The sequence below is a fragment of the Cicer arietinum genome, chromosome 7 (genome assembly GCF_000331145.2).
Source record: "Cicer arietinum cultivar CDC Frontier isolate Library 1 chromosome 7, Cicar.CDCFrontier_v2.0, whole genome shotgun sequence".
Classification (NCBI taxonomy): Eukaryota; Viridiplantae; Streptophyta; class Magnoliopsida; order Fabales; family Fabaceae; genus Cicer; species Cicer arietinum.
Genome location: NC_021166.2, coordinates 41,047,490 through 41,063,216, shown reverse-complemented (window position 1 = coordinate 41,063,216; position 15,727 = coordinate 41,047,490). Strand labels below are relative to the sequence as shown.

General features: G+C 32.7%; 1 protein-coding gene across 1 annotated transcript; it reads right to left on the bottom strand.

Annotated features, from left to right (window-relative positions):
* Positions 1–5,711: 5,711 nt before the first annotated feature.
* Positions 5,712–7,329, bottom strand: LOC140918789 (uncharacterized). Its single transcript, XM_073363585.1, has 3 exons — positions 6,959–7,329; positions 6,108–6,474; positions 5,712–6,020 (listed from the first exon to the last, which is right to left on the bottom strand). Exons 1-3 carry the CDS (start codon positions 7,327–7,329, stop codon positions 5,712–5,714), a joined length of 1,047 nt encoding a protein of 348 aa, XP_073219686.1.
* Positions 7,330–15,727: the final 8,398 nt, after the last annotated feature.

The window sequence follows — 15,727 nt, the reverse complement described above, 5'->3', positions numbered from 1 at the left end:
GCGCGCGACCCGCACCAACAACCATAAAAACACAGATTTTTTTTTACTCTTGGGGAACTTGGGAGACTTGTGCCCTAGCATAGAAACTCAAAGACGGCCGTTTCTAATGCCATTGAAGCATTTTTATCAAGAATCATCCATGAATCATTCTTGTAATTCTTCTTTAACCCTTATCTTTTGTATCTCTGTCATGAGTAACTAAACCTTATTTGTTAGGGATGAGTGTAACCAGACGAAACCCTTATTTTTCTGATTTGATTTCTAGTTATATGAATGAGTTTATTGAATTGTTTTTCTCATCTTTGTGCTTAATGCTTTTTATTGCTTGATCAACATTAAAATGTTCTACGATTTGTATTTTGAAACGGAAGTGGACTTTACGAATGCTTGAGATGAGAAATTCATGAATTTGTAGTCTAGGGATAGATGCAGGTCATGAAACCAATTAAATTAGTTGCAAAGCAATAATTTATAGGAGAATTTCTATACGGTAATGCTTAATTCTAATCTTAAATCTAATAAGGAATTATGGGTTACTTTGGAATTAAAGGTTCTGTCACTAAGACATTAGGGCAAGAATCATAAAGAGAATTCGGTAATAATTCAATAAAGGAATTCAATAGCTAGGATCAAATTAGACACCAAGGTTGGATTCGAAGTGAAACTCATCCCTGACATTTTTCTCAATTTATAAAGGATCAATTTTACTACTGCTGTCAATTTTAAATATTATTTCAATCAACTTGGGAACTTTTTGTTCAATTTTAGTAGCTAAATATAATTCAATAGTAAAACCCAATCCTTGAGTTCGACACTTGGTACTACCGTTTTATTATTACTTGCAACGATTCAGTACACTTGCTGAAACGCTATCACACTACAAGAATTATTATTATTTTATTAAAGTACCCATTTTTCCCACACGCGTGCGCCAAGCAAACGTCATTCATGCAACTCTTCGAGATCGTTAGTACCTAAATGTTGGTGTAAGGGGTCAGTTCATCCCACGGCAAAATTAGACCAAGTAATAAGTTAACAACCATAAAATATAAATATAAAATCTTTTTGTAATAAAAGATTTAGAGAAATTGATTTTTATAATTCGTAAGGTGTATCAAAAATTATAAAATGTATCTAAATAACAAGTAGTAACTCACCTTAGAACAAATAATTATATAAAAATAACAATGACAATAAAATGTATGCAAATTATGCATGTCCTAAACATATATGATCCGGATATAGCCAGCCACTAAGGCGTCCACACAGAAGTCACTCGTACCAATAGGGAAAATTAAACCAGCCACTAAGGCGTCCACAAAGATGCATATGGTATGTCATGACAATGATAATGATGTTCGAAATATACAAATCACTAGCCACTTAGGCAACCACAAAGAAAAATCATAACACAAATAACCAGTCACTTAGGCAACCACAAAGAAAACTATTCAAACCACAGATCACCAGCCACTTAGGCAACCACAAAGACAAATGATTCCAGATTAATTTCTTTTAAACTACATAAAACATCAAATTTACGTTATCATGGATGTTCATGGTTAGAACTCGATAACTTTAACACATCAAATGTGAACAACTATCTCAAAAATCACTACGTGTTATTGATAAAAATTAAAACTCATACCACCAAGAATACACTAACAACATAAATTTCATTCCTTTTACTATAAAATTTTCTGCATTCTAAATATGAATTATTCATTAATGCATTCAATAATCAAATTTCCTCATATTGTTAAAATTAAAAAAAATATAAAATTCTCATCAATTTCATCAAGACACATATATTGTTCATAAAAGTCAAGTTTTAAAATTTAAATACTCAAGAGTCAAGAATTAAAATTAAATACATCATAATAAACATGTTAATAATTATATCATTATCAAAATTATAACTTTATAATAAGTACTCTAAAATATGTATGGCATTGAACGTTTTCACAACAAACATATTGATCAAGGTATGATAATAAAAATATAACTTTATAATTAATTTCATCTAAATAGAGATATTACTCAAAAGAAACAATCAAAGCATGCTAGTTAATTTCTTTACGACGAAAATAAAATTGACAATTTTCTTTTAAGACATCCAGACATCATATCAATATCTTACGAATCGCTAATTTAATATCTAGTATAACTCTGCATGGGGAAAAAGCCCTTACCTTGGACGCATTCCTTCCACGTACCACTATATATCCCTCGAAAATCTCACCAAGATTAATAAAAGTTTATAGCTTCGATCAGAATGCGAGGGAATGTTAGCATGGTTGTCTGAGTGGCTTAGAAAGTATTTGAGATAAATGTAGTGTTGGTAATGGCATGTGAGTGATTATGACTCATTTTCCTCTACTGCAAGTTAATCGTGTCCTAAGAAGGAGAGGTGTATGTGACTAATAAAGGAAGCATAGAGCTGATCAGAGAGAATGAATAATTATCTTCATTGAGTTTAATTGCACACGTGAATAAGGAATTAAATTGGAATAATGACATTCAATGAACAACAGTTAAGAATTAATTGGCATTCATGTATTTATTCTTGCTAGTTACACATTTGAATGGACACAATATAAACTAAATGTTATAAAATATAGTTATAAAAATAGTAGTGTGGGTGATTCAATTTTGACTTAGTCAAAATTGGCTTGGTCATTGTTCACTCTAAGACAAATATTTCAACGAGTTTTAATTAGTCAATAATAAAAATCCCAATAATAAATTATTTAATATGAAAATACTTTATCAAATAATTAAACATCCAAAGAATAATCATCTTACTAACGTCACACTAAATTAAATAAAAAAAGATAAACAAAACTAAGGATTTTAAATTAATTAATTAAAAAAAGGGTGTTACAATACTTACCCCCTTAAAATAGTTTTGTCCTCGAAACTATGATGTCTCTTGAAGGTCTGGATAAAAATATCTCATCTTTTCTTCCAACTCCCAAGTAGCATCCCCAGTCGTCTGGTTCCAAATCACCTTAACCAATGGAATTTCCTTTCCCCTCAAATGTTTGGTAGTTCTGTCGGCGATGCTTATCGGTGGGACCTCGAAGGTAAAATTCTCCTTCAATTGAATATCATCTGGCGCAATAATATGGGATGGATCTGCCATGTACTTCCTCAATTGTGATACATGGAACACATCATGTAAATTAGCTAAATTCGGTGGTAAAGCAATTTGATACGCCACTGGACCCACAGTCGAAGAATTTGGTATGGTCCAATAAATTTCGGAGTAAGCTTTTTAGACTTCAATGCCCTACCAACTCCAGTAGTAGGTTTCACTCTCAAGAATACATGTTCATCCTCCTGAAACTCCAAGGGTCTCCTATGTCGATCAACATAACTCTTATGCCTGCTATGTGCTGTTCTCATCCGCTCTTGGATTTGACGCACCTTTTCTGTAGTCTGTTGCACCAGCTCTGGCCCTACGATTAAGTTTTCGCCATCCTGATACCAACACAAGAGAGTTTGACACTTGTGCCCATATAAAGCCTCGTACGGGGCCATACCGATGCTTGCATGATAGCTATTATTATAGGTAAATTCAACAAGAGGCATTAGATCATCCCAACTTCCCCTGTTATCTAATGTACAAGCTCTTAGGAAATCCTCTAACGTCTGAATAGTCCTTTCAGTTTGACCATCGGTTTGAGGGTGGTAGGCAGAACTCAATCTCAATTTAGTACCCAATGCCTGATGCAATGCTCCCCACAAACGAGAAGTGAACTTTGGATCTCTATCAGACACAATGCTAGATGGTATCTCGTGTAATCTAACAATTTCCGCAACGTAAATCTCTACAAGCTTAGATACATTGTAAGTAGTCCTTACAAGTATGAAATGTGCGGATTTTGTGAGCCTGTCAATAATCACCCAAATGGAATCAAATTTCTTCTAAGTCTTAGGTAATGCCACCACAAAGTCCATAGATATGCTATCCCATTTCCACACTGGTACATCTAATGTCTGCAACAATCCAACAAGTTTTTGGTGTTCAACCTTAGCCTTTTGGCAAGTCAGGCAAGACACCACATATTCCGCCACTTGTTTCTTCATTCCTGGCCACCAAAATCTTTGCTTCAAGTCTTTATACATCTTTGTAGTACCAGGGTGAATACTCAATTTGCTCTTGTGAGCCTCATCCAAAATGGTTTTTCTCAACTCTGCATTATCCGGCACACAAATACATTTATTACACCACAAAATGTTATCTAGACCTATTTCAAATTCGGGAGCCTTGCCGGTCTCAACCAATTTTCGTCTCCCCTGAATAGCCTCATCGGTCTCTTGAAAGGCTTTTATCTCATTCATTAGTTTATTATCTACAACAATCATTCCACGTTGTACTATTCCCGACAAAGAATCCATATTAAGATCCAAGTCACGAAAATTCTCTAACAACTCTAATCCTTTCAATGTTATGGATGACAAATGGCCTTGCTTCCTACTCAAGGCATCAGCCACCACATTGGCTTTTCCTGGGTGATAGTGCAACGTGAACTCATAATCCTTGATGAACTCCATCCATCTCCGCTGTCGGATATTAAGCTCCTTCTGGTCGAACAAGTATTTCAAACTTTTATGGTCAATGTATACATCAAAATTGCACCCATACAGATAGTGCCTCCAAATCTTTAGTGCAAAAATTATTGCAGCCAAATTCATATCATGCATGGGATAATGTTTCTCATGCACATTCAACTGTCTTGAAGCATATGCTACCACTTGTTTGTTCTGCATAACTACACAACCCAACCCTTGTAAAGAAGCATCACAATAAACTTCATATGGTTCTTCTGGTTGTGGCAACACCAACACCGATGATGTAGTTAGTTTCTCTTTCATCATCTGAAAACTCCTCTCGCATTCCTCCGTTCATGCATAAATATAATTCTTCCTTGTGAGTTGTGTCAACGGCGCTGTAATCTTGGCAAAACCCTCAATGAATCTTCTATAATATCCAGCCAAGCCTAGGAAACTTGTAATCTCTGTGACGGTCTGTGGTTGTTTCCATGCCACCACAGCCTCTACTTTAGTTGGGTCGACAGAGATACCTTCCTTTGAAATGACATGTCCCAAGAATTTCACCTCCTCCAACCAGAATTCACATTTCCCCAAATTAACATACAATCTCTTGTCCTTCAAGACTTAGAAAACATGACGTAGGTGAACTTCATGTTCCTCCAAGCTCTTAGAATAAATCAATATGTCATCAATGAAGACCACTACAGATTTGTCTAAGAAGGGGTGAAATATACGATTCATGTAGCCCATGAAAATAGTTGGTGCATTGGTGACACCAAAAGGCATCACCAAATACTCAAAGTGTCCATAGCGAGTTTTGAATGCAGTTTTAGGAATGTCTTCTTCCTTCACCCGAATCTGATGATACCCCAAGTTCAAATCAATCTTTAAAAATATCATTGTTCCTTTGAGTTAGTCCATCAAGTCATCAATTTGTGGAAAGGGATACCTATTTTTGATGGTGACTTTGTTAAGCTGACGGTAATCGACACAAAGTCTAGATTTGCCATCCTTTTTCTTCACTAGGAGCACTAGTGCTCCCCAAGGTGAGACACTTGGTCGTATGAACTATTTAGATAAAAGATCCTCCAACTGATTTTTCAACTCTGACAATTCCGATGGAGACATTCTATATGAGAAATAGATATAGGTCATGTACCCGGAGTCACATCAATTGAGAATTCAATATCATGAACTGGGGGTAATCCTGGTACATCCAACGGAAATACCTCTAGAAAATCTTCGACCACAAGTATCCCGTCTACCTCCACCTCTAGCTTCGTACTGACTGAGTTGAGGGAAACACACTTCTGAACTTCCCCTTTCAAAGAGAAGTTCAATTTATTGGTATCGAGGAATCGAGAAACATCTGGGTCTGGGAATATCACAAACTTACAAGCACAATCCAATAGAACATAATGGCTTGACAACCAATCCATTCCAAGGATCACTTCCACATGCTTGAGGGGAATACAAATCAAATTAACGTTGAATCTCATATCGAACACAATCAATGGACATTACAAGCAAGTCGTATTATATTTCACCGATTCGGTAGAAGGTAGGGTAACCACCAAATCAAACGGCAAAGTAGTAACAATAAGTTGGAGCGAATCCACCCAATCCAATGAAATGAATGAGTGCGTTGCCCCCGAATCATAAATTACATTAAGTGATTTTCCAGCAATTAAACACTCACCTTGGATAAGTTCAGAGGAAGATGAAGTTTCCTCTCCATTGATGTGGTAGACACGTCCCTTGGCAGTAGGGCGTACAACATTGTCGTTGATATTGTTGCGGTTGACAGCTCTATCGTCCTTCCGTTCAGGGCATTCATTTGCAAAATGGTCTGGTTTTTGACAAATGTAACAAACCCTTGGTCTGATTGGACACTCAGATATCTTGTGTCCTTCTCTGTTGCAGCAAAAACACTTAACAGGGTACGCTTGGTTCTAACTTGGAATTTTTGGCCCTTGATCTTCCCCGTTTTGAGGTAGAGGTTGATCTCTAGCATTCCCCAGTGGTCGGGCATATGGCTTGTGTTGTTGATGATGCCTGCCCCTATTATGTTGGTCGTTATGCCCCTGTTTTCAAATATTAACATTTAGAGGCAGATATTAACATTTAGAGGCCAAACTTATGACTCTCGTGATATGGATGGATTTAAATCTCTACCTGAGGTCTGATGGGTCCACCTATAGCACCCTTATTCAGGCGGCTCTATTTCATCTGCTCCATTTTCTTGCATTTCTCCACTAGCACTTGATATTGGCATATCTCCAAGGGCCCCACTAACTCCTTAATCTCATACCTAAGCCCGCTTTCAAACCTCCCGCACATGTATTCTTCATCTATCTAATTTAGGAAATAGCGGAACTGCTTTGCTAGGGACTCGAACTTTGCTGCATATTCCGCTATCGTGAGATTCCCTTGATACAATGTCAGAAATTGGGCCTCCTTCCCAGCCCTAGCACTTTTCGGGAAGTATTTTTCTAGGAACTTATTCTTGAAAGCCTCCCAGGTTAGCTCTTCATGATTTGTCTCCATCATTTTCTTCGCACCTCGCCACCAGTATTCAGCTTCACCAATCATCAAATAGGTCGCATACTCTACTTTCGCATTGTCAGGGCAGTGTAAGATCTCGAAGATCTTCTTGATTTCTTGCAGCCAAAGATCAGCCTTGATGGAGTCATGTTCCCCTTTGAATTTAGGTGGATCATGTCGACGAAATTCATTTAATGCTCTTGCTGCACTGGTTGCTTCATCCATCTAATCCCTCTGTGCATCTCGTTGAGCCTTGATCGCAGCTTGTTGAGCTATTGTTGCGGCCATTGCATTCATGGCTTGATTGCTTCAGTCATGTCGTTTCTTCCTTGGGGAACCGATCGGTTTGTGCGATGAGCCATAACGCTTCCTAAAATTATCTAATTAGTAAAATATTATAACGTAATTTTAACTTTTGGGTAGTACAAAATTCTTTTATTGAACACTATATAGTAGGTTCAGGTTATACAACAAGTCATTCTTTGGAGGGGTTCCCAGGAAATAGAGGTGGGTCAATGGACCACTTAATAACCAAGTCTTTCCTTAGCCAGAATCCCTCAAAAACAACTTTTTATGTATTATCCTTCCCTTCTATTTTGGGGATCATTCAATTATACATAATATAGGGTTTAGAACATTGTCTTTAATTACATACATTTAGATCACATGATGAAAGCTCAACAGTTACTTTGTGATTTAGATTGAAATAATTTTAAATCGTGGTAATAAACTCATAATTCACAATATCATACAACCATATATGTTTATTGCTTGATTAAAATCATTTCTAATCATAGGATCAAGAATTTAAAACATATTTTTCATCATAATTATTCAAAGAAATTAGACAATTAAATTCACATAATTGAAATTTAAGTCATTAATGACATAAAATAGTTAGAAAATCAAACCCTTAGTATAAAAAGAGTAGAGAGTTTAAAATTAATAAAATAAAACAATCATACGATGAACAAGTAAAAATGATAAAGATTATAAAATGTAACAACTTAAATAAAATATAAAAGACAATTCCAATAAAAGCATGCAAGTAGTTATAGAGATTTCAGGTTTGAAAAATTTAAATAACACTATTAAACCAAATATTTAAAACATATATTTAATGACAAAAATCATGGAGGTTATACAATTGATGACACATAATAGAAATTTAAGTAAAATTTAATAATTAGAAAACCAAGCAATTAACATATTTAATGGCAATTAATAGGAATTTAAGTAATTCTTAAAAATTCAAATTCAAGAAGGTTACACAATTAATAACTTAATAAAAGTTTAAGTAATTAATAAAATTCAATTTCAAGAAGGTTACATAATTAATGACACATAATAGACATTTAAATAATTAGTATAACTCAAATAATTAGAAAATTATACAATTAACATGAGTAACATATCACAAGAAAAAACATGCGACATACACGAAGCGTCTCATCCTACAATGGTCCGAGAATTAGTGCTTTGATACCACAATGTAACGCAACAGATTTTGATCCAAGACATTACTTAAAAATATTTATTTTCTTTCAAAAACAACATTAATTTTTTTTTAAAAAAAAGTAGTCCATCATATGATCAATAAAATTTCTCTAGTAAATAGTTTGATTTCATTTTAAGAAATAACACAATGCAATTTATCGAATATTATTATTTTAATAAAGACAATTTACTAATTGTAGAAAATGTTCACTTAAAAATAGAATAATTCAAGTTTTTCCTAACAGAAGGACCATGCCTCCGCATTTCTATTTAAAATCGACGATGAAAAATAAATAAACTTAAAAATTGTATCACAACGGTTTTATCACTACAAACATTATTATTATTTTATTAAAGTACCTCATTTTCCCAAGCACGTGCACCAAGCAAACGTCATTCATGCAACTCTTCGAGATCGTTAGTACCTAAATGTTGGTGTAAGGGGTCATTTCATCCCACGGAAAAATTAGACCAAATAATAAGTTAACAACCATAAAATATAAATATAAAATCTTTTTTGTAATAAAAGATTTAGAGAAATTGATTTTTATAATTCGTAAGGTGTATCAAAAATTATAAAATGTATCTAAATAACAAGTAGTAACTCACCTTAGAACAAATAATTATATAAAAATAACAATGACAATAAAATGTATGCAAATTATGCATGTCCTAAACATATATGATCCGGATATAGTCAGCCACTAAGGCGTCTACACAGAAGTCACCCATACAAATGGGGAAAATTAAACCAGCCACTAAGGCATCCACAAAGATGCATATGGTATATCATGACAATGATAATGATGTTCGAAATGTACAAATCACTAGCCACTTAGGCAACCATAAAGAAAAATCATAACACAAATAACCAGCCACTTAGGCAACCACAAAGAAAAATTATTCTAGATTAAATTCTTTTAAACTACATAAAACATCAAATTTACGTTATCATGGATGTTCATGGTTAGAACTCAATAACTTCGACACATCAAATGTGAACAATTATCTCAAAAATCACTACGTGTTATTGATAAAAATTAAAACTCATATCACCAAGAATACACTAACAACATAAATTTCATTCCTTTTACTATAAAATTTTTCGCATTCTAAACATGAACTATTCATTAATGCATTCAATAATCAATTTCCTCATATTGTTAAAATTAAAAAAATATAAAATTCTCATCAATTTCATCAAGACACATATATTGTTCATAAAAGTCAAGTTTTAAAATTTAAATACTCAAGAGTCAAGAATTAAAATTAAATACATCATAATAAACATGTTAATAATTATATCATTAAAAAAATTATAACTTTATAATTAAGTACTCTAAAACATGTATGGGATTGAACGTTTTCACAACAAACATATTGATCAAGGTATGATAATAAAAATATAACTCTATAATTAATTTCATCAAAATAGAGATATTACTCAAAAGAAACAATCAAAGCATGATAGTTAATTTCTTTACGATGAAAATAAAATCGACAAATTTCTTTTAAGGCATCCAGACATCATATCAATATCTTAAGAATCGGTAATTTAATATCTAGCCTAACTCTGCATGGGGAAAAAGCCCTTACCTTGGACGCTTTCCTTCCACGTACCACTATATAGCCCTCGAAAATCTCACCAAGATGAATAAAAGTTTATAGCTTCGATCAGAATGCGAGGGAATGTAAGGATGGTTGTCTGAGTGGCTTAGGAGGTATTTGAGATAAATGTAGTGGTTGTAATGGCGTGTGAGTGATTATGACTCATTTTCCTATACTGCATGTTAATCGTGTCCTAAGAAGGAGAGGTGTATGTGACTAATAAAGGAGGCATAGAGTTGATCAGAGAGAATGAATAATTTTCTTCATTGAGTTTAATTGCACACATGAATAAGGAATTAAATTGGAATAATGTCATTCAATGACCAACCGCTAAGAATTAATTGTCATTCATGTATTTATTCTTGCTAGTTACACATTTGAATGGACACAATATAAACAAAATGTTATAAAATATAGTTATAAAAATAGTAGTGTGGGTGATTCAATTTTAACTTAGTCAAAATTGGCTTGGTCATTGTTCACTCTAAGAGAAATATTTCTATGAGTTTTATTTAGTCAATAATAAAAATCCCAATAATAAATTATTTAATATAAAAATACTTTATCAAATAATTAAACATTCAAAGAATAATTATCTTACTATCGTTATATTAAATTAATAAAAAAAGATAAACAAAACTAAGGATTTTAAATTAATTAATTAAAAAAAGAGTGTTACAAGAACAACCAACATGAGTTTTTGTCCTTGAAGGACCCCACAAATCAAAATGATTATATTCAAAAGGTCTAGGGGTGTGGTGTTGGCCAGCACCAAAATTGTCCCTCTTAGACTTTCCTAGAATACAATGATCACAAAATTCTAATTTTTCAATTTTGTCACCATTAAGCAAATTTTGTTTTGATAACTCAATTAAGCCTCTTTCACTTACATGTCATAACCTCATATGCCATATTCTAGTAGATGAATGCAAATTAGAGCTAGCAACTGAAGATTTTACAATTATAGTAGAACCTTCTAAAATATACAAGCCATTTCTTTTAATGCTTTTAACAATGATATCATCTTTATTAACAATAGTCATAATACTATTCTTTATGTATGTTGAATATCCTAGTATATCAAACATGCCAACATAAATTAAATTTCCTTTTAATTCAGGTATGTACCTTATATAATTCAGCAATACCTCTTTGCCATTGAACATTTTGAATCTGATTGTTCCCTTGTCTTGGACTTTACATGATTTGTTGTTGCCAAGCAGAACAACTCCACCATCACAAATTTCTATTGATTCAAAATAATTCTTTCTTGGACACATGTGGAAAGTACAACTTGGCTCTAATACCCAGATCTTTTCACCTTCATAATTTGAAATCATCAATGCCTAAGTAGGTTCATAACCAGCATCAACAAGTGCAGCATTTTCTAAATCTTGATTCATTTCCTGATTCATTTCTTTTAGGGAAATCTTTCTTGAAATGTCCCTTCTTGTGACAATGAAAGCATCTATACTTCCCTTCGGATTTTGATTTTGAATTGGACTTATGCTTATTTTCATTTGATCATTTCTTGTCAGTTCTTCCTCTGGTCAAATTCAGACTTTCAGCATGATTATCATTCTTGATCTCAAGTCTTTCATAGTTTTCCTTTGTCCGGATAGAGGCATGCACTTCTTCAAGAGTAATTGTTTGTTCTCTTCCAAATACAATATCTTCATAGACCAAAATCATTTGATCCATTGAATTTTTCAATGTCAAATGTTTTGGTTCCAACCATTGTTTCTCCTTCCCACAGACGACGCCAATTGTTAAAACAATATTATGATCTGCAACAAGAATTAACCAACAAAATAGAAGACAAACAATTGTAGAGAAAAAACGAAAACGGAAACGTTCTTAGTTTTCTGCTGAAAACAGATAATGTTTTGAAAACCAGAAAACGGAGACTGATTATCGTTCTCTGTTTTCTGCAGTTTTGAAAAACCAGTTTTCTATCAATGTAAATGAGAATTAAAGAAAGATAGGAGAAAAATAACACTCAGATTTATGTGTTCATTTTCAATTGATGAGACCTACGTCACGAGCAAGCAAGCAAGATTAATCCACTATTAATCCACTATTAATGATTGAACTTTACAAGATTAAGGTCTTCTCAAGATTGATCTCCTAGTATCTATCATTGTTTCTAAATCAGCAATACTAGCCTTTTTACTCAATCTTTTTTTTTTCCTTGATCTTTCTTCTCTAAATTTTTATGAATCTCGAATTGCATATGTCTCTCTCTCTCTCAATCAGCAATTACCACTTGCAACAACACATTACAACATATAGAATGCATTTTCAGCTATAGAATTTAAAGACAAACTTCTTAACTGACTATAACTAACATTGTCTTAACTAAATTCAGTTATAACTAACTCCAAGTTGTTACTGATTTGAGACACACTTCCACAATTATTTTAAGAAAACAAAAAAATTCTTTTTGATAATAGTATTATTTCTTTAAAATGCCTATCAAACTACTTAGTTATAGACTCACTAATCCACACTTTTTTTTTTCTTTCTAAAAAAACTCAAAAGTTAAAAATCACATTTTTCATCTTTTGAGAGCCTTACCATTGATAGTGTTGACAATAAAATCAATAGTTAAACATTTTTAAAATATGAAATTTCAAGAGAACTATTATAATTTGTAAAACTTTTTATGTAATTTAAATTTATTTAAATATTATAGTTATGCATTTTGTAAAAATTAATAATACTTTTTTTTCAACCTAACAAATAAAATCCATGAATATAATTTAACGTTTTATAAGAGACCAAAATTGAATAAACCACGCCAAATCCTCACCCTTAATAATTAATCTAAAAGCTTCAAATTATAGGTTAAATAGGTCACGTGACCTCCCACTTAAGAGGAGGACACCATATTCAGGAAATATATGCACAATTTTTTGCCCCAACCAACACAATTACACAATTGCATAAGCATTTCTTGCTGACAAAAGTGAAATTAGTGTCTAACGCTACCATAGATTCCTGCCGCAGTTTCCGACGTTCAAATTTTTGCTCTTGATTTCATGTTCTATTTTCTTCTTTCAATAACAACATTCATTGCAGATTAGCTTCTCTTATATACTATGTAGTTTTTTCTGTTTTAATTGCTCCCCCTGCGTCCAATTCAATTTTAATTTTTAGAATTTAATGTTCTTAGTCTTATTAGGTTTTGCAATTGAAATGCATCCAATTGTTTCTATTTGTTATTTTCAGCATAGACACATTCTATGTAGTTTTCGAGTTTCGAATTCAAAATAAAATGTTTCAAAATGATATTACTTTGTTGAGTGGCGTAATATATAGCTCTTTAAAATTGTTTAAATTGTGCAAGAGAGACTATCAACCACGAAGTCTGTAGGATAAAACAGTCCAAACAAATTCTATATGCACAGTAAAAAAAAAATTACACTCTCAATATGAAATTTTATGGTTGCCACTAATAATATGGTACTATGAGCATTGGAAAGAAAACAAAAAAAGAGGAGGAAGTAGAAAGGGAAAAACATAGAAAAAGTCATTATGCAACTTAAGGAGAGAAAAATATGTTATCCATTAAACTAGATCAACAAAAACTGCAATACGAAAAATGTAAAAACGTTAAGTTTTGATCGGGGCAAAGCATGATACGGGAGATTCGGGGATGCAAATGACCAAATGCATAAATACTAAAAAACAATACACCACTTAGCCCGCTCCGTTAGACGATGCAGACGTGTGGTGGCCGATTTGTGTGCATTCTCACCCTTCATAAAATTGAGTACCTCTTGGAGCACACCTTAATTGACATACATCTACCTTATAAACCCTACTAATGTGTATTATCTCTCTTATGTGGAACTACCTTATTTTTTCAATTCACACCAACTAGCTATTTGTTTTAACACCATTTCCAACAATCTATTCCAAACCCTGTGGATAAATCAGTGGCTGTTGCTACCACAAATGAAATCTATATACATGATTATCTTGCATTATACGTCCTTTCAAAACTGCCAATTAAATAATTGATCCGTTTTGGATGCGTATGCAAATAACGATCCATCTTAGTTGAAAACCCTTATTTCATGAGCTTGTACCGCATTCATTTCATATCCAATAACCATTCTAATTACAATGATATATTTCTCCTCATACAACATCTTGAATTGCCTATGACCACTACGCGAAAAATAGGATTTTACAGCGCTTTTTTTAAGTCATTTAAAGCGCTTCTTCAAAAACAAAAAAAAAACGTTGTAGAATCGAGCGCTGTAAAAAGATACAACAGTGCTTTTTAAAATCAAAAAGCGCTATAAAAATGTAGATATATTGTGCGCTTGTTATGCACCTTTTACGACGCTTATTTGAAAAAGCGCTGTAAAATATGCATTATTACGCACCTTTTACGGTGCTTTTTTCAAATAAGCGCTGTAAAATGTGCACTCAATATATGCATCATTATGCACCTTTTACAACGCTTATATGAAAAAGCGTTGTAAAATGTGCACTCAATATATGCATTATTATGCACCTTTTACAACGCTTATTTGAAAAAGCGTTGTAAAAGGTGCATTCAAAATATGCATTATTATGCACCTTTTACAGCAATTTTTCAAATAAGCGCTGTAAAAGGTGACCTTTTACAGCGCTTGTTCAAAGAAGCGCTGTAAAAGGTGCATTCAAAATATGCATTATTATGCACCTTTTACAGCGCTTTTTCAAATAAGCGTTGTAAAAGACATATTCTTATTTTTGTTTTATTTAAAAACGTTGTAAATGAATTTTTTAAAAAGCGCTTATTTGTTTTTTATGGCATTTTTTTAGAAAGCGTTGTCTTTTAATTTTTTTCCAAAATCATTTTCATCCAGAATCAGTTCACACAATCATTTCACAATCAGTACACAAAAACAAAACTATATAACTTAATTTACACAACAACTGAACTATATTCATATACATATTCAGATATTGTACAACAACACATATTCATATAACTACATATACATATACAGATATTGTACAACAGCACATATTCATATACATATTCAGATAATGTGCCCTATTCATATACATATAACTAACATTATTACACAGAACAGAACTAGCTACCGTATATTCAGATCCCTTGCAGCATGCTATTTCCCAGCAAATCAAATAATTTTCATTTCAAGCACATACTCACACCAATCTTCCTTTAATTCAATTAGATCTTTCTTAGAGTATGTTGGACTGGAATTGTCAAAGTATTGTGCAATATAAAAATTGAACATAAATAAGTTAGAATCGAATATATACATAATTTATATATGAAAATCAAATAATGAAAATATCGTGCCGTTTCTGGGATAATAGTTTGATTCCTATCAACAATATCCTCAATGAATCACAATATATAGTACCCACAATAGATGTTGTTAGTTTGACGAGGGCACTATAAAATAAAACATATAAGTCAATAAAATATTTGTGCATTGATTGTAAAGGCATATATTTGTAAATGAAAATTGAAAGGCATATATTT

Excerpts from the sequence above, each read along its gene's own strand:
- LOC140918789 (XM_073363585.1), bottom strand. The coding sequence starts at position 7,329 with ATGGATGAAGCAACCAGTGCAGCAAGAGCATTAAATGAATTTCGTCGA. Across the intron at positions 6,475-6,958 it reads ATAGCGGAATATGCAGCAAA|AGAAGGACACAAGATATCTG; the intron begins GTTCGAGTCCCT and ends TTGCTGCAACAG. Across the intron at positions 6,021-6,107 it reads CCCTACCTTCTACCGAATCG|CATGTGGAAGTGATCCTTGG; the intron begins GTGAAATATAAT and ends ATTCCCCTCAAG.